Here is a 19,822-nt window from a genome sequence, read left to right as displayed (position 1 = left end):
AGGGACATGTCTTTGGACAGCAGTAGGCTGGACGTTAAAGGTAGGAGTAGGCAGATCCCACCAGACTGGGACCGGAGAGGTCTGAGTGGCAGGGCTGGACATGGCGCCTTCAGCAGCTACAGACAGGGCTCCCGCATTATGGACCAACTGACATCCAGAGGTGTCAGCTGGAGTAGGAGTAGGGTTCTCCCTCAGGGTGAACTCTGGTATCTCCTCCATCCCTGAAGAAGGTTGTAGGTCTTTCTGCTCTCGAATAGGCAGGGAGGTAAGGATAAATCTTGGGTCCAGAACAGGGGTCAGCAGAACCTCTGTCACTGGAGATGGCCCAACTGTGGGAACTAATTGAGACTCTGCGATAAGAGCTGGTTGAAGCACAGCTGTGGGAATGGCGAGCTAAAGCTCCATGGCATGAGCCGGTGTAGTAGGCCCTACTACTAACTTGAGCTCCATTGTTGGAACAGGCTGGATCTGCACGGCTGGGATTGGCTGGAGCATAGTGGTAGGGTGCTCCGCCAGGGTGAGCTCTTATAGCTCCTCTGGCCCTGGAGAAAGCTGTAGCACCGCTGTGAGGGACTGCACAGCAGGGGTCGGATTCAAGACCGGGGCTAATGTTGAAGCTGATGTGGAAATGAGCTGTGTCTCGAGCATCTTCTGATGTCTGGAATCAATGAGCTGGTTGCGCTGGTGTAGTATTTGTTGCATGACGATCTCTGAGATGATGTCATCAACTTATTGGGCAGCTTGGTGGCACAGGTCCCTATTCTCCCCTTCTAAGACGTCTTTCAGTTGTAAGAGGAGAGAACTGTTTAAGGACTGGCTGAGACGGTCAGGTGACAACTAGCAGTGTCCATCAGGTAATTACTGATGACGGAGGTTGAGTGGACTGTAAGTACCTTCCATCTTCCGGACTGCTTCAATGAGTTCATCAATCTCGTCACGCTGGCTGTATAAATGATCCATGCTCAGGTCGATGCTGGTCCCGATGATCTCTGGTCGAGGTTCGACGCTGATCCTGAGGATCTCTGGTCGAGGTCCGACGCTGATCTTGGCGATCTCTGGTAGAGGTTAGCCTGAGGTGCAAACCCTGTGAATTAGCAACCAATGAAAAGGCTGAGGCTCTGTCCTCTATTCTGCTGATCAGCCTGGGTGGTGACTTGGACCGGTGATGAGTTGTTGAAGGGGAAGAAGGCCACTTTGACTGCAGTATATCTCATCTCAATTGCTCAAGAAAACCCTCTAGCTGCTCTCCCTCATAGGAGTGGTATGTGGATGTGTGGTAGTCTGTGCCTTGACTCGTAGTCGTCGCTGTAATTGTTGAGATATTGTGGCAGGTGAGCTGGTCAGCATGTATGGACCACACCTTATGGGGAATCTTCTCTGTTAACTGGAATCCTTGGGCTGTAGCAGATATTGGATCTGGCTCGAAGGACCATGAAAAATAGGGGTAGGGTTAGGGGTAGGGAATTGAAGGACCATGAATATAATATGAAACCTTAGGTGCTGGCTTAAGGCCGGTAGCAACCACTACCACCACAGAACTAAGCTGCCCGACTAGAACTAACCATAAAAGATGGCTAGAATCAGCTGACTGAGGTTGGACATTTTAACAACATGTGTGATGTCGTATGGGAGCGTGTGCTCTCAGCCAACTTGACACTTTTTCCAATGGGGCCACGGCCAATGAGCAACACTCGCTTACCCCACCAATATCATCTCACATTATTACCCCACATTATTACCCCACCAATATTACCCCACCAATATTATCTCACATTATTACCCCACAATAGTACCCCACCAATATTACCTCACATTGTTCACAGGCTTCAGGGTCACTGTTGTTGTTGTTGTGTGGGCGTGTGTGCATGTGAACAAGCAGCACTATAACCTCTTAACTTGGACAACTTCTTTGTCTTTGCATTGTTGACCTGCTAGCAGCCAGCTTTGTGTAGTTAACCGAAACTAATTTCAAAACGATATACTACAGTAATAAACATGTATCAATTGATGGATGACCGATTGTTTAAAGGCTCAGCTGTTGTCCTAGATTGGACTTTACTGTTATGATACAGGGGTTAATTGATTGTTGAATGTACATACAGTCATATTTGGAAATATTTGGACAGATATGTAATCTTCACTTCAACACTATTGACAGAGAAAGGTAACCTCATTTAACAAATGACACTGAAAGGTTATACTTTGCAATCATTTATCCATAAAAAATCTACAGAAATGCAATTACATAAAATAAGTACAAACCTAGTTTCAACAGCTGGTGTTGCCCGTTTGGCTGAAATAATTTAATGTAGACATTTCTTGTGACTATCTATCAGTCTCTTGCATTGACTGGGAGTAATTTGTACAGTACTGCTTCAACTGTGTCATGTTCAAGGGATTTCTTTCATGCACGGCCTGCTTCAAGTCCCCCAACAGCATTTCGACAGGATTGAGATCTTGGCTTTGACTCAGCCATTCCATAACCCTCCATTTCTTCTTTTTGAGCCATTCTGTTGTAGCTTTGCATGTGTATTTTGCGTCATTGTCCTGTTGCAAGATCCATGTTTGGTTCAGCTTCACCTTTTTTGACAGATGGCCTCACATTCTCCTCAAGAATTCTCTGGTACAATATGGAATTCATGGTTGACTCAATAATGACACGTTGGCCAGGCCCAGAAGCAGCAAAGCAGCCCCAAACCATAATGCCACCACCTGCATGCTTTACGGTTGGTATGAGGTTGTTATGTTCAAAGGCAGGGTTTCGTTTTCGCCAAACATGCCGTCTGGCAGTTTGCCAGACAACTCTACCTTTAACTCATCTCTCCAGAGCACATTGTTACAGTAGTTTTGGCAAACGTGAGTCGTGTCTTGATATTCTGTTTGGAGAGCAGAAGCTTCTTCCTTCTTGACCTCCTATGTGGGCTTAGTTTGTGCAGTCTCTTTCTGACAGTTGACTGTCATTGATTGTGGTAAGAGAGACCTGCAGATCCTTTGATGTTACCCTGGGGTTCTTAGAGACTTCTTTGAGCATCTTTCGGTCAGCTCTTGGTTTGAATTTGGTGGGACAACCTGTCCTAGATAGATTGCCAGTGGCCTGGAATTTGTAGATGATCTGTCGGACAATGGAATGATGTACTTCGAATTGCTTGGAAACGGATTTGTAACCCCTCCCAGACTCACAGGCATCAATTATCTTTCTTCTGAGGGCCTCGGAGGTCTTTTGATCTTGGCATGATGTGTTACCACACACCCATATAGTGAAGACCAAACCAGACAAAGATTATAATCTTGATGAAAGGCTGGATCCTCCCAAGTTACTCTCCAATGATTTTCTATTTTGGTGCATCTGATTGTAATTTGAGCCATTTTATGTGATGGTAAATGTAGGTGTCCACTACATTTTTCTTCATAAGGACTTTCATTTTAATTGAATGACATTTTCTGTATGATTTGTTAAATAATGTTACCTTTATCAATGAATGTGGTTGGAATTTAGCTCAAATATCCATGTGTCCAAATATGTAAAAAAAATATATAAAAAAACTTTCCAGGTGGTGTACTCACTTTTTCATATGACTATATACAGGGCTTTCAGAAAGTATTCAGAACCCTTGACTTTTTTCACATTTAGTTACTTTACAGCATTATTCTAAAATCGATTCAATGAATAAAACATATCAGCATACCCCATAATGGCAAACAGAAAATCGTTTTTAGAAAATGTTGCATATTTATAATTTTTTAAAAACAGAAATACCTTATTTGCATTGGTATTCAGACGCTTTGCTTTGAAAGTGGCCAGACAGAAGCCACCCCTCAGTAAAAAGCACATGACAGCCTGCTTGGACTTTGCCAAAAGGCACTTAACGACTCTCAGACCATGAGAAACAAGATTTTTCCGGTCTGATGAAACCAAGATTCAACTCTTTGGCATGAATGCAAATCGTCACGTCTGGAGGAAACCTGGCACCATCCCTACGGTGAAGCATGGTGGTGGCAGTATCATTTTAATTTTTTAATTTTTAAATTGAACCTTTATTTAACGAGGCAAGTCAGTTAAGAACAAACTTAACTTAATCGTCAACAGTAAAGAGGTGACTCCGAGATGCTGGCCTTCTAGGCAGAGTTGCAAAGAAAAAGACATATCTCAGACTGTCCAATAAAAATAAAAGATTAAGATGGGCAAAAGAACACAGACACTGGACAGAGGAACTCTGCTGAGAAGGCCAGCATCCCGGAGTCGCCTCTTCACTGTTCATGTTGAGACTGGTGTTTTGCGGGCACTATTTAATGAAGCTGCCAGTTGAGGACTTGTGAAGCGTCTGTTTCTCAATCTAGACACTCTAATGTACTTGTCCTCTTGCTCAGTTGTGCACCGGGGCCTCCCACTCCTCTTTCTATTCTGGTTAGCGCCAGTTTGCTCTGTTCTGTGAAGGGAGTAGTACACAGCGCTGTACCAAATCTTCAGTTTCTTGGCAATTTCTCACAATTTCTGGAATAGCCTTCCTTTCTCAGAATAAGAATAGACTGACGAGTTTCAGAAGAGAGTTCTTTGTTTCTGGCCATTTTGAGCCTGTAATCTTGTTTCTGGCCATTTTGAGCCTGTAATCTTGTTTCTGGCCATTTTGAGCCTGTAATCGAACCTACAAATGCTGATGCTCTAGATACTCAACTAGTCTAAAGAAGGCCAGTTCTATTGCTTATTTAATCAGGACAAGAGTTTTCAGCTGTGCTAACATAACTGCAAAAGGGTTTTCTAATGATCAATTAGCCTTTTAAAATGATAAACTTGGATTAGCTAACACAACGTGCCATTGGAACACAGGAGTGATGGTTGCTGATAATGGGCCTCTGTACGCCTATGTAGATATTCCATTAAAAAATGAGCCGTTTCCAGCTACAATCGTTTTTTACAACATTAACAATGTCTACACTGTATTTCTGATCAATTTGATGTTATTTTAATGGTCAAAAAATGTGCTTTTCTTTCAAAACAAGAATGTTTCTAAGTGATCCCAAACTTTTGAATGGTAGTGTATATTGGCCATTGAAAGGCTTTGAAGCCCGGTCGGCCATATTTGCACTCTCCAGCAGGAGCAGTCCTCCATAGAAATGAATGGAATTCTACAGTATTTCAAATAAATGTTTCAAGGATCAAAATTACATGTATATAAGTTCATTTAATTTTTAGGCCACATGATATAATTGTAAAGTATGAATTAAGGTGTCTGTTATAGAATACATGTGGCAAAAGCGAATGTAGACATTAATAAATGCATTTCTATAGCTTCCAAAATATTGTTTTACCACCGTGGGGGAGTGCCAAGATGGAGGCACAGAGCCTTCAACACAGCAGCCCTTATTAGTCATCTAGTGTATATATAAATCATTGGCGAGAACCCAGGCATGGCTATTCTGGAGCAGGACCTAAAATGACTATAATTATCCATGATACACCCCTCAATGAGCAATTTGTCAATTCCAATGAGAATGTGTCACCAATGGGCTGATTGAAGGCCCCTGTGGTTAACCTCATATAATATTGTAATATCATGCATTATACAATTGTAATATCATATGAATCACTATACATAAGTTTCCCCCCTGATAAAACAATACCATGCACCATTATTAAACAATTCATTGCATGCAACTACTACCGTCATTACGACTGCATTTTCTGCATCAATAGGCGGAGAATAACGCATTAAAGACGGCGCGGGGCACGAAACCAAGGATGAACGAACTTCTCATCAGAGCATGGAGTATTCAGTCTACGCTTGCTTCGCTCTGCCTAGTATCGGCCTTTTGATTGGTTGCCAGTGACATCACCCTACCCTAATACATGGGACTGTAAGCATTGTTCATTCGACAGCCCTATCCTCAGAGAGCTGATTTAACACCCGCATCTGAACTCCCACCCACTACGGGGTTGGCTCTTGCTGCGCTCTCACTGTTCAAAACGAATGCATTTAATATTAATGAACTCGTGTATTGGCTCTTACCCGTGTCAATCCTAAAGTGCTTCTTCACTAGGTTGGCTGACCCCTTGTATATTATTACTGAGGACCAGGCTAAAAGTAAAAATGTTGCGGATCCTCGGCACTGGGACAGGCTGAATGGAGTCAACGTTGAGCGCAAATAAAATCATTCTACATTCACCCGGAGCGCACAAAATATTGTTTTACAAAAATGTAAGTACACTTTTAAAAATCCTTTAATAGGCGACACTTCAAAGTCTATACTATAGTTTACAAGTTGTATAGAAATGAAACGGTCAGAGCGCTGACGTTAATCAACACGAACATGCCATACTCAGACATTTCACGTCATAACAGTGCGAAATATGAACGATGTCAGATTATGGGAATTTCACATGAAATTATATATTCGATATCATGAAGCCTTCAGATCGTTGCATGAACTAATTTCGTTCATGTAAACCTCTGACAGATGATGAACTGTTGACTCTTCAATATCACTGTGAACAAATATACCTGTAACCGGTTGTTGCCAAAATGATCAAGACTAGATTTACACTACAAATTATACAATGTTTTACTATGTGAGATACATTCATGCAACCGCGGCGTCTTTGAAGTGAAATGACATTTACAAACCATGTCTGTACTGCCGAAACCCTCCATACTTTATTCTCAGCACGTCCTTATGCCGGTCTCGTCAATGAATGTATGTACACCCTGTGATTTCTTTTCTACCGTACCAGCTAGTTGAAACAGCTGGATACTGAATGCGCGGGTCAGAGGACGCCACCATGGGCGTCTTTTGATGTGAGGACATGGTTTTATTACATCTTTATTGCAACGTTTGATTACATTTAAGCAGCTTTTCCCGCACCCTATGACTGTTCCAGATGTGATTTGGAGAGAGAGACCAAACTGCGGTGTAGCCCTACACGTCGATGCAGTATTCAGCAGTCTTTTTGTCACACGAAATTCAAAGGCTTATTGTACTGCACTGTGAAATTGACAGTAGCCTAGCTGCGAAGCCCATACATTTGGGCTGTTCAATTACCTGCACATATTTGTGATGGTTATATTATTTGGTCATGCATTTTCATGGGACACTCCACATTTTCTGAGTTTACAAAATACATTGTATGGTTAATACCCACCCTTACTAAATTGGCAGTAGTCTCTCTCGTTTACCTGGTTATTCCCACCAACTGTGGCAGTTGCCTTGCAGACCTTTAAGTAGATAGATATGGTATTTGGTTACTGTGTAGCCGTTTAGTACTATACATGTTTGATTAAACAGATAAGTACCTGTAGCTCATTCATTGTCCCCTGAGAGAGTCAATGACATTGGTCATCACCAAACCTCCATGCGATGCGTTACATGCTGTGCTTATTATTGAGTCTATACAGATGCTTTTTTCCACTGAGTCCATTCAAATCCTGATCTGGGCCAGTATTCATAAAGCATCTCAGAGTAGGAGCGCTGATTTAGGATCAGTTTAGCCTTTTAGATCGCGATGAATAAGATTACATGGACAGGGGGGACCAGATCCTAGATCAGCACTCCTACTCTGAGACACTTAATACATACGGCCCCTGATCTGTTCTTTCCATATTTCCAGACGGGCATCTTGTAGTTCTCCGTAGACGTCCCGACCCTCAGCCTCCACATGCCTCCATCTCCCCTTGACGACAGAATTGTGGTGGCGCTGCCAAGGCCGATCCGACCTCAGGAACTCCGACTGCGCCTGGACACCAGCTACCTGGACACCAGCTACCTGGACACCAGCTACCTGGACACTACTGTCACCAGCCCTGTCAGCAAGACAACCGTCATCAGCACAACGGTGGTGAAGATCCGGGCGACCAACCTCACTTATATGCCCTCATCTAACGGCTCCACGCGCTCCCTGTCGTGTGGATGCACCAGTGCCAGCTGCTGCTCGGTCACCACCTACGAGAAGGACAGCCAGCACAACCAGCGCCAGCAGCAGAGCCACGTCAGCCAGGTGAGCGCCAGCAGCCCCAACCTCAGCTATGCTGGACCCGCCTCCCCCAACCCCATAGTCACGGGCATGGGCATGATACACCATGAGGCCTTCAGCGACCCTAGTCTCACCTCTGGCCCAACCAAGGCTCTAGGGTCCACTGTCCGGGTCATCCACCCCAATGAGCTGGCCAAGCGGATGGCCAGGTGCCCCATGGGCCACCCGGTCGGGCCGGTGCCGGTCATCATCGACTGCCGGCCCTTCATGGACTACAACAAGAGCCACATCCAGGGTGCAGTGCACATCAACTGTTCGGACAAGATCAGCCGGCGACGGCTGCAGCAGGGCAAGATCACCGTGCTGGACCTGCTCTCGTGCCGTGAGTCCTCCGGCAAGGACTCCTTTAAGGGCATCTTCTCCAAAGAGATTGTGGTGTACGACGAGAGTACAATGGATCCCCAGAGGGTGACCTCCTCACAGCCCCTTCATGTGGTCCTGGATTCGCTGAAGAGGGAGGGAAAGGACCCCATTGTTCTCAAAGGTAGGACCGAAGTTCTGGGCTCGTACAGCATCTTTACTTATCTGACTTTATTGTTGCAGTATCATGTTCACGTTTAAAGTGGCGTTTAAATACAGTAGACAACAAATTGACAATGCAAAAGTCATAACAGTTACATACTAATAAAAAGAGCCTGCTGGCCTTACTGGGTCGATAGGAACATTAGCCCGAGCTGTTTAGGAGGGATATCACACCTGGCACAAGTTATTGTCTAGTTCTGTTATTCCTGCCGGGGGGTGCCCTAAACCTGCACCATGAGGGGAGTAGTTCAAAGTCTGGGTACAGGGGGTGTTTTGGGTCTAAAATGATTTTGTGAGCCTTGCTGTGTGCCCTGATCTTAAAGATCTCATCCAAGCCTGTCTGTTTGACTCCAAGTACCTTGTAAGCATATTTTTCTGGCTGACAGTGGCATTGCCAAACCAGAAAACAACACAAAAAAAAATTACTCTCAATAAAAGATAAAACACAGTCGGTATAGTACAGTCAACATTAAAAGATCCCAACTTTTCAAGATCTCAGAGTAGGTAGTGTAGCAGTGCTGATTTAGGATCCGTTTGGCCTTTTAAACCATAACAGGGGGGTTCTCTTGAGGTTCTCTGGAGGTTGTGTTTAAGCTTCAACGAGTCAAATTAGAAACACCTGGGATGTTATCTGGAATGGTTGAAGGATGAGGGAAGAGGATGAGGTCTTTATCTGGAATGGTTGAAAGATGAGGGAAGAGGATGAGGTCTTTATCTGGAATGGTTGAAAGATGAGGGAAGAGGATGAAGTCTTTATCTGGAATGGTTGAAAGATGAGGGAAGAGGATGAAGTCTTTATCTGGAATGGTTGAAAGATGAGGGAAGAGGATGAAGTCTTTATCTGGAATGGTTGAAGGATGAGGGAAGATGAGGTCTCTAATATAGAAAGCCACATGACTGTTTTGATTAACAGAGAGGATGAGAGAGATAGGTTTATGTAGCTGTAAGTTGGTCTGTCTAATTCATTTTTCAGAGACTAGCCTGTCTGTATACTTCTGTTGTGAAGAGGTAGGTGGCAATAGACAATGAAGTTGGTAGAGGTGCAATGGGGATATTTGCTATTGAATGTATGTATGTCCCTGAGGAATAGGCTCATGTTAGGTGTAAAGTAAATGTAAGGCCGTTTTGTCTTGCCTCCATTGTGTGTAAGCTTCTTACTCAGTAACTCATACTGTCATTTACTGTGTACTACCCATCTATAAACTACAGTATATACTGTATGTAAGTCTGATTCCAACAGTATCAGCTGACCCTTAGCCTTCACACCCTGATGATTTGCACGCACACATACACCACCCAGACACACACACACAAACACAGAATTTGTTGGGCAGCTTCAGTCCTGTCAGGGTATGTAACATGCTTTGGCTGTTTTGCAGAGGCTGGGAGGCAGCTCTTAGTAAATACGGAGCCCTGTTGAGGCAGCAGCTCCTGTGTGTCTGCCGTCTGCCTCGCAGACGCGGTCTTTCAGGGAGGTCATACTGTAGCACCTTGATGCCATCCTCTCCTCTCCTCTCCTCTCCTCTCCTCTCCTCTCCTCTCCTCTCCTCTCCTCTCCTCTCCTCTCCTCTCCTCTCCTCTCCTCTCCTCTCCTCTCCAGAGGAGCTTCCTTCCTTCCTTCCTTCCTTCCTTCCTTCCTTCCTTCCTTCCTTCCTTCCTTCCTTCCTTCCTTCCTTCCTTCCTCCTTCCCTCTCCCCTCCTCCTTCCCCTCCCTTCCTACTTTCCCCTTCCTTCCTCCTTCCCCCTCCCTTCCTACTTCCCCTTCCCTCTGCGTCCATCTCTGTCTGCTGCGGTGAGGAAACAGAGAGCGGGCTACAGCATAGCAGAACAGAATGTCTGATTTAATTCTCATGAAATCCAGGCATCCACTGCTGCAGGAATCAAACGACTCAGCCATGAGCCCTGAGCCCTGAGCCATGAGCCCTGAGCCCTCAGCCCCACGACCTGGTCTCAACCGCTGACACCGTACAGCAGAGAACACTGTGTGTGTGTGTGTGTGTGTGTGCGTATGTGCGTATGTGCGTGAGTGTGTGTGAGTGTGTGTGTGTGTGTGTGTGTGGAGGAACAATCGTCATATGGGTTTCCCAGCATCAGTGTAATTTAGAACCAGACGTGATTCATTCTACTATTGATTATGGAGGATACTGCACTTGCTATGGACCCTGCTCAAAACTAGTACACTGAAAGGGGAAAGGGTGCCATTTGGAACACAGGCCTGGTCTCTTTGAAGAGGTTTAGAAAAATAAATAGAATATGTTTTATTCATCATGTTCTTCTTTAAAATGTATTTTTTTATACTTTGTACTATAATCATGTTTCGTTGGATCAATAATTTGTGGATATCTTTAATCAGTTATGACCCTGCAACCAAAATTAACTTGATTACAAAGCCAGAAATACACAAACCATGAAACGTATGTGCTAGATTTTTTTTGGCTTACAGTACTATTTTGATTTCATAAGAATTGTTTGTGAAATGTACAAATGGTATTTAATATTACCATTAAAGAGGGATACCAAATGTTAGTTAAAATGTACTTATACATTAAGGACATGTGGAAGACTGTTTTATTCTATCGGTTAAACATTGGCTTTCTCCAGAAGCAGACATTTCTAGTCCTGACGGGCCTTTTTCCCAGTGACCCAGATCTGAATGTAGGAGTTAGTTATATACTGTAGCTGACAAACATGGCATAAAGCAAACATCATTATTGATATAAGACTGTGGAACTTACAGTTGACGGAAAGCATTAGAAAGTGGAAATAGAGTATGAAAAGCCTTCAACGCTTCCGGGAAGTGGTCATTTATGAGTGAGGAACAGTGCTGGCGGCTTCTGAAAGTGAAAGAGACACTTAAAGGTGCTTTCCTCTGTGAGATAGTCGAAAGAGAATGACAGCCGGTCACACTTCACAGATCTCATCTCTCTCCACAATGTGCCGGAAGATTCTTCTGCCTTTCGTTCTCACTCTCGCCTTTCAAAAGAAGCCATTTACCAATTGAGTGCATCACAAGAAAGGCATCGCTTGAATATGTGCAATAGAAGACCATTTCGATTTTTTTTTAAATGAGCTGTATTTTGGGTGAACACTCAAATCTGTTAGTTTGTTGAAAAATCGAAAAAAGAGAAAGATATTTAATGCATGATTAGCTAAATCTTGCCTCACAAGCACATGCACGTGCACACACACACACACACTTAGTAATATCATAACTTCGTTGTGGTGGTCACTATGATTTATTCAACTGTAGTAAAGTTCAACGCCTTTAGGGATTGTGTGAAGAGACTCTCATTCCATGATTTACTGTTGGTTAATTATTATAACGACATGCCCCTTGGAGGGAGTGTGAGAGAGATGTTTTAGAGAAACATAGCAGTTGAATTTGTTTGTTTAGTGTGGCCCTATTAATTAGACTGGTTTTATGACCATGTTATGATTTACAACATCCTCCCTAGTCGACAGTTGATAGGAGATCCCCAACTGCCCCATTTCCATGGTGAAGCCGGTGAGGCCATATGATCACCTCACTTGGCATGATGTCAGCTCTTGTAGATCTTGTAATGCAAACAATACATGAACTGATACTCTATGTCAGGCCCCAATGCATCCCCCCTCACCCCTTCCAGGGTGTCAATGGCGTCATGACAACAGGTGCAAAGCCCCCCCCCCTCCCCACTAACTGAAACTGACAGTAACTGGCAGTATTTGCCTCCCTCTCAGGCCCTGTGTGTGTTAACGTTATGTTACAGGGTTTATTTGAAGGAGTGCAGATGTCCAGCGAGACACATGTTCAACATTTATCATCTTTATTTGGCCGCCATCTTTGGCGCTGAGGAGAGTGATGATAGCTATTTTTCAGAAGGAATGCTGTGTCGATTGTCTTGGGGACATTTTGAATGTTTCCCTCACTATTTAAATTATGAGAAATATGACATTACCTCCAGGACTTTAGGTGATCTAGTCCTACAGACAGAAACAGATGAACAGGACTTTAGGTGATCTAGTCCTACAGACAGAAACAGATGAACAGGACTTTAGGTGATCTAGTCCTACAGACAGAAACAGATGAACAGGACATTAGGTGATCTAGTCCTACAGACAGAAACAGATGAACAGGACATTAGGTGATCTAGTCCTACAGACAGAAACAGATGAACAGGACTTTAGGTGATCTAGTCCTACAGACAGAAACAGATGAACAGGACATTAGGTGATCTAGTCCTACAGACAGAAACAGATGAACAGGACATTAGGTGATCTAGTCCTACAGACAGAAACAGATGAACAGGACATTAGGTGATCTAGTCCTACAGACAGAAACAGATGAACAGGACATTAGGTGATCTAGTCCTACAGACAGAAACAGATGAACAGGACATTAGGCGATCTAGTCCTACAGACAGAAACAGATGAACAGGACATTAGGCGATCTAGTCCTACAGACAGAAACAGATGAACAGGACATTAGGCGATCTAGTCCTACAGACAGAAACAGATGAACAGGACATTAGGCGATCTAGTCCTACAGACAGAAACAGATGAACAGGACATTAGGTGATCTAGTCCTACAGACAGAAACAGATGAACAGGACATTAGGTGATCTAGTCCTACAGACAGAAACAGATGAACAGGACATTAGGTGATCTAGTCCTACAGACAGAAACAGATGAACAGGACATTAGGTGATCTAGTCCTACAGACAGAAACAGATGAACAGGACATTAGGTGATCTAGTCCTACAGACAGAAACAGATGAACAGGACATTAGGTGATCTAGTCCTACAGACAGAAACAGATGAACAGGACATTAGGTGATCTAGTCCTACAGACAGAAACAGATGAACAGGACATTAGGTGATCTAGTCCTACAGACAGAAACAGATGAACAGGACATTAGGTGATCTAGTCCTACAGACAGAAACAGATGAACAGGACATTAGGTGATCTAGTCCTACAGACAGAAACAGATGAACAGGACATTAGGTGATCTAGTCCTACAGACAGAAACAGATGAACAGGACATTAGGCGATCTAGTCCTACAGACAGAAACAGATGAACAGGACATTAGGCGATCTAGTCCTACAGACAGAAACAGATGAACAGGACATTAGGCGATCTAGTCCTACAGACAGAAACAGATGAACAGGACATTAGGCGATCTAGTCCTACAGACAGAAACAGATGAACAGGACATTAGGTGATCTAGTCCTACAGACAGAAACAGATGAACAGGACATTAGGTGATCTAGTCCTACAGACAGAAACAGATGAACAGGACATTAGGTGATCTAGTCCTACAGACAGAAACAGATGAACAGGACATTAGGTGATCTAGTCCTACAGACAGAAACAGATGAACAGGACATTAGGTGATCTAGTCCTACAGACAGAAACAGATGAACAGGACATTAGGTGAGCTAGTCCTACAGACAGAAACAGATGAACAGGACATTAGGTGATCTAGTCCTACAGACAGAAACAGATGAACAGGACATTAGGTGATCTAGTCCTACAGACAGAAACAGATGAACAGGACATTAGGTGATCTAGTCCTACAGACAGAAACAGATGAACAGGACATTAGGTGATCTAGTCCTACAGACAGAAACAGATGAACAGGACATTAGGTGATCTAGTCCTACAGACAGAAACAGATGAACAGGACATTAGGTGATCTAGTCCTACAGACAGAAACAGATGAACAGGACATTAGGTGATCTAGTCCTACAGACAGAAACAGATGAACAGGACATTAGGTGATCTAGTCCTACAGACAGAAACAGATGAACAGGACATTAGGTGATCTAGTCCTACAGACAGAAACAGATGAACAGGACATTAGGCGATCTAGTCCTACAGACAGAAACAGATGAACAGGACATTAGGCGATCTAGTCCTACAGACAGAAACAGATGAACAGGACATTAGGCGATCTAGTCCTACAGACAGAAACAGATGAACAGGACATTAGGTGATCTAGTCCTACAGACAGAAACAGATGAACAGGACATTAGGTGATCTAGTCCTACAGACAGAAACAGATGAACAGGACATTAGGTGATCTAGTCCTACAGACAGAAACAGATGAACAGGACATTAGGTGATCTAGTCCTACAGACAGAAACAGATGAACAGGACATTAGGTGATCTAGTCCTACAGACAGAAACAGATGAACAGGACATTAGGTGATCTAGTCCTACAGACAGAAACAGATGAACAGGACATTAGGTGATCTAGTCCTACAGACAGAAACAGATGAAGTGCAAAGCCCTCCCTACAAACTGATATCCAATTCAAACGGAAAATTCAAATGGCAAACAAATGATATGGTTTGAATGGTTGGTTGGGGGCTTGGAGTGTCTCAGTGTTTGACATCAGGCCATGAAAGTCTATGCTATGATAATATGGTCACCTATTTTGCCACCCTATCAGATGAATATGCAAAATGTCATTGTTGGAAGAGGAGGAGAGAGAGGTGGAGAGATGAGACAGAAAGAAGGAATAACATCAGAATATTAGCTAGAGACAATTTGGATGGACATGATTTGTTGTTTGATAGTTCAATACAGTAATATTTTCCTCCAATAGACACGTAGCAGACTTGTTCCAGTCAAAACTCCCCAACTACCAGTCGTGACCTGCCATTGTAATAAAGGATAAGGCATTATACCTGCAGATGTTAACTTAAGTGTCATAGGATATAAACGTATTTGTTTTCCACTGACTCATCCTGTTGCTGTCTGTTGTTTACCCAGGGGGCCTCAGCTGCTTCAGACAGAACCACCAGAACCTGTGTGACCACTCCCTCCACCTCCACGAAAGCCTGGACGCCGGCATAGGCGTCAGCGGGGCCTCCGGCCACACGGGGGCACTACCTCACTCCATGTCCCTGCCCTCCACGCCGGACATCGAGGATGCCGAGCTGACTCCCATCCTGCCCTTCCTGTACCTGGGCAACGAGCACGACGCGCAGGACGCCCACAGGCTACAGCGCTACAACATCGGCTTTGTACTCAACGTCACCACCCACCTGCCGCTCTACCACTATGACACAGGCCTGTTCAGCTACAAGCGGCTGCCAGCCACCGACAGCAACAAGCAGAACTTGAGGCAGTACTTTGAGGAGGCGTTTGAATTCATTGGTACGCAGGAAAAGTTAGCTAAGTCTAGTCATTGCATGGTGGTATGTACAGTGGAAGTGTATACAGGAGGTGAGGGGCGGAGGTTGCTGTCGGTGGCAGCGGTGGGATCTCATTTCTCATTGAATTGATTCTGTTTTATAATGTTCTTTCAAGCCACATTAGGATTGGAGTTAGTCGGTGATTTAGCTTGGTTGATACATATTCAAATGGCTTGTTTTTATCGATCAGAGGCTGTGCAGGTTGTCTGACCTTAGAAATGATGGATTTGTTAACACTACCGTTAGTATACAGTATTGCACAGTGTAGGTTTTGAGTGAGTGGACTGCAGTGAAAAATATGACATTAGTTACATGACTAAAACATGAATGTGATGTTGTTGAAGTCATGTTTTATGTTAATGACGAGTTCTATTCTGACGAGTTGAAAATGCTCCTCTCTCTCCTCTCTCTTCAGAGGAAGCACGGCAAGCGGACATGGGCCTCTTGATCCACTGCCAGGCAGGCGTGTCTCGCTCGGCCACCATCGTCATTGCCTACCTGATGAAGCACACCTGGATGACCATGACTGACGCTTACAAGTTTGTCAAGACCCGGCGGCCCATCATCTCCCCCAACCTCAACTTCATGGGCCAACTGCTGGAGTTTGAGGAGGACCTGAACAACGGCATCACACCACGCATCCTCATGCCAAAGCTCATCGGTGTGGAGACCATGGTTTAGGAGGAAACCTGCCATTCCTGGTTTAGGAGGACATCCCACTCACTCTACGGGCTACTCTTGACAGGCTGATTCTGAGAGCAAAATCACTTTATTTCAGAATCTCCTAGTCATGCTCTTCTGGGACTGTCACAGGAGTGCCAAGGTTCTGGGTCAACGGCGATGAGAAACACCCCAGAATACCTGCTGTTCCGAACTGGCTGGCTTCCTGGAGGAACAAGAGTGTTGGGGAGAGAAAACGGTCAGTGGGAAGCTGTCGTGCTTGACCATGGAGGAGCAAAAACATGTAAGGAAAGGAAAATAGATGAACTATTTCTGAAGAAAAAAAACAGCATGTACTGTGGGGACTTAGCAGGTTAGCAGTGAGAGAAACTGACTCTTCAGACTCACACTGTGCTGTGGCTCACGGTTATTGTTGCAGGCAGGCTGGGGCCGAGCTGGCCGAGGCGGTGCCTGTCAGAAAAGATGAAGACTTGTTTGGTGTGTTAATGTTCTTGTTCTATTTTTATACAGGGGTTTATGGGGGTGACCATGACAAGCCCAAAGTGGCTTACTGTGCAATAATGTCTGAGTGGAATGCGGCTGGGAGCCTGATCTTATGTGTATATATGGGTATTCAATGACGATAAAACATTTCCATTTCACCACTGATTTGACATGAAGTAACCTTTTTTGAATTAATTGTTGTTATCGATTCTGTATTTTTTTTACGCATACCATTGAGCTGTTACACTATATATATAAAAGTATTTGGACACCCCTTCAAATTACTGGTTTTCGGCTATTTCAGTCACACCCGTTGTGTATACAATCGAGCACACAGCCATGGAATCTCCATAGCCTAACATTGGCAGTATAATTACCTTACTGAAGAGCTTAGTTGCGTTCAACGTGGCACCGTCATAGGATGCCAGCTTTCCAACAAGTCAGTTCTTCAAATTTCTGTGGGCGGAAGGTAGCCTAGTAGTTAGAGTGTTGGGCCAGTAACCGTAAGGTTGCTAAATCGAATCCCCAAGCTGACAAGGTAAAAATCAGTTGTTCTGCCCCTGAACAAGGCAGTTAACCCACTGTTCCTAGTCCGTCATTGTAAATAAGAATTTGTTCTTAACTGACTTGCCAAGTTAAATAAAAAGTGCTGTTATTTTTAAGTAGAAATGTCTAGGAGCAACTACGGTTCAGCCGCGAAGTGGTAGGCCACACAAACTCACAGAACGGGACAGCGTAGTGCGAAGAAATAGACTGTCCTCGGATGCAACACTTGAGTTCCAAAATGCCACTGGAAGCAATGTCCGCACAATAACTGTTCATCGGGAGCTTCATGAAATGAGTTTCCATGGCTGAGAAGCTGCACGCAAGCCTAAGATCACCATGCACAATACCTAGCTTCGTCTGGAGTGGTGTAAAGCTCACCGCCTTTGGACTCTGGATCAGTGGAAATGCATTCTCTGGAGTGATGAATGCCGCTTCACCATCTGGCAGTCCGACGGACTAATCTGCGTTTGGCGGATGCCAGGAGAACGCTACATGCCCCAATGCATAGTGCCAACTGTAACGTTTGGTGGAGGAGGAATAATGGTCTAGGGCTGTTTTTCATGGTTCAGGCTAGGCCCCTTAGTTCTAGTGAATGGAAATCTTAAGGCTGCAGCATACAATGACATTTTAGACGATTCTGTGCTTCCAAATTTGTGGCAACAGTTTGGGGAAGGCCCTTTCCTGTTTCAGCATGACAATGCCCGCGTGCACAAAGCAAGGTCCATACAGAAATGGTTTGTCGAGAACGGTGTGGAAGAACTTGACTGGCCTGCACAGAGCCCTGACCTCAGCCCCATCGAAAACCTTTTGGATGAATTGGAATGCAGACTGCGAGCCAGGCTTAATCGCCAAACATCAGTGCCCGACCTCACTAATACTCTTGTGGCCAAATGGAAAAAAGTCCCTGCAGCAATGTTCCAACATCTAGTGGAAAGCATTCTCAGAAGAGTGGAGACTGTTATAGCAGCAAAGGAGGGACCAACTCCATATTAATGCCCATGATTTTGGAATGAGATGTTCGACGAGCAGGTGTCCACATACTTTTGGTCATGTAGTGTACGTTTGGCACAAGTTAGATTGATAAAATATATCTTTTTTATGTAAAATTCTTGACACTGGTGTGTCTTAGTTGTCTGTGCATATTTGTTTAATTCTGTTTACTCTTCAAAAATACATGAAACCATTCACATTGTCTGTGTGTTTTGTTTTGTCACTGTGTTTTTCCATCTCCCAACACCATCAACCATACCACTTGTGTTTAGTAATACATTTACTGCCATAAAGAGCTTTGTACCACAAGTTTACTGAAAGCAGATTGCTCCTCAAACAAAATGGTGGTTATCCTGTTATAAGTATTACTTCAGTTGTAAAGTAGATTTGAGGACTATTCACTGCCTGCTATAGTCTCTCCTGTTCCTTTTGAAATAGTTTTCCCGCTTCTAACTTGTCCCATTTGAATGTAGTGTCTAACCTCTAGATATATTTTGGTGTAGTTGCCCTTGTAGTGTATGTTACTACATTTGCTCTCTGAGTATGGCCTAGTATGATTTACTACATCACAAGGTAACAGCTGTCCGTGAATTGGGCCTCTGGCATCAAATGAGACATTGTATCCAGAGACTGTGGTAGAAGCAAGGTACTGTAATCCCTTTCTAATATTTTGAAACCTCCCAGCCCTGCCGCTAAGCTAACGAGCAGCTCTTGTTCTGCTGCCTCGCGTAACGCCAAGCTCGGCTGTCACGTGCAGTACTAGTGCCTCTATTGATGCCTTAACTAACTCCTGTCTTTTCACCACGGGGCCTGTTTTTGCCACTGTACAGTGCAGGCCATCATCGCATGCAGACAGAAGCAGCCGAGCAGGCTGGGGTCGACTTCACGGCCTGCGGATACAAACCAACCCTTCAGCATCAGTAGTCAACTCTGTGATATGTTCAAAGCGATATTTACACAGTTTGTTTCTTGGTAAGTCTTAAACAAATCTTCTTTAAAACAAAAGTATACACCTCACACACATGGTTATGGGCTTAAAGAAATAAGTAGAAATGTATTTGCATCCCAATTTCACACTTTATAATCAGTACAGAAGACTGAAATATAACAAAATTGTTTGACATAGAAACGCCAGATTTTCAGCGTGAAAAAAAAGAATGTTTAGTAATTATAAAAAATACGAATAAGATTCCACCGATCAGGCCACTAGAGGGCGATTTTGTCATTTGACTGCAGGAAAGGGGTACTAATGTGACTGATCTGCTGCTGAATCATTAGAAAGGAGAAGTGAGAACCTATGTGAAGTGTAGGCTGAGGCCTATTCCGCACAGAACTCTCTGTTACGGTGGCTGTGGGAGTGTGCATGATCCCTCGCGGAACTTTTGAATATCAAC

At 44.1% G+C, this 19,822-nt stretch overlaps 1 protein-coding gene across 2 annotated transcripts; it reads left to right on the top strand.

Annotated features, from left to right (window-relative positions):
- The first annotated feature begins 5,890 nt into the window (after positions 1-5,890).
- LOC110529423 (dual specificity protein phosphatase 10) lies at positions 5,891-16,696 on the top strand. 2 transcript variants are annotated; one of them, XM_036984806.1, is made up of 5 exons: positions 5,891-6,194; positions 6,728-6,791; positions 7,601-8,507; positions 15,304-15,690; positions 16,144-16,696. In XM_036984806.1, the coding sequence occupies exons 3-5, from the start codon at positions 7,649-7,651 to the stop codon at positions 16,407-16,409; spliced, it is 1,512 nt and encodes a 503-aa protein (XP_036840701.1). In that variant the 5' UTR covers positions 5,891-6,194; positions 6,728-6,791; positions 7,601-7,648; the 3' UTR covers positions 16,410-16,696. The 2 variants fall into 2 exon arrangements, with proteins under 2 accessions (XP_036840701.1, XP_021467255.2); XM_021611580.2 differs by lacking the exon at positions 6,728-6,791 and having other exon boundaries at positions 5,895-6,194.
- The last annotated feature ends 3,126 nt before the right edge of the window (positions 16,697-19,822 follow it).

The sequence above is a fragment of the Oncorhynchus mykiss genome, chromosome 8 (genome assembly GCF_013265735.2).
Source record: "Oncorhynchus mykiss isolate Arlee chromosome 8, USDA_OmykA_1.1, whole genome shotgun sequence".
Classification (NCBI taxonomy): Eukaryota; Metazoa; Chordata; class Actinopteri; order Salmoniformes; family Salmonidae; genus Oncorhynchus; species Oncorhynchus mykiss.
This window is presented reverse-complemented; position numbering and strand designations above follow the sequence as displayed.

Excerpts from the sequence above, each read along its gene's own strand:
- LOC110529423 (XM_036984806.1), top strand. The coding sequence starts at position 7,649 with ATGCCTCCATCTCCCCTTGACGACAGAATTGTGGTGGCGCTGCCAAGG. Across the intron at positions 8,508-15,303 it reads GGACCCCATTGTTCTCAAAG|GGGGCCTCAGCTGCTTCAGA; the intron begins GTAGGACCGAAG and ends TTGTTTACCCAG. Across the intron at positions 15,691-16,143 it reads GGAGGCGTTTGAATTCATTG|AGGAAGCACGGCAAGCGGAC; the intron begins GTACGCAGGAAA and ends CTCTCTCTTCAG.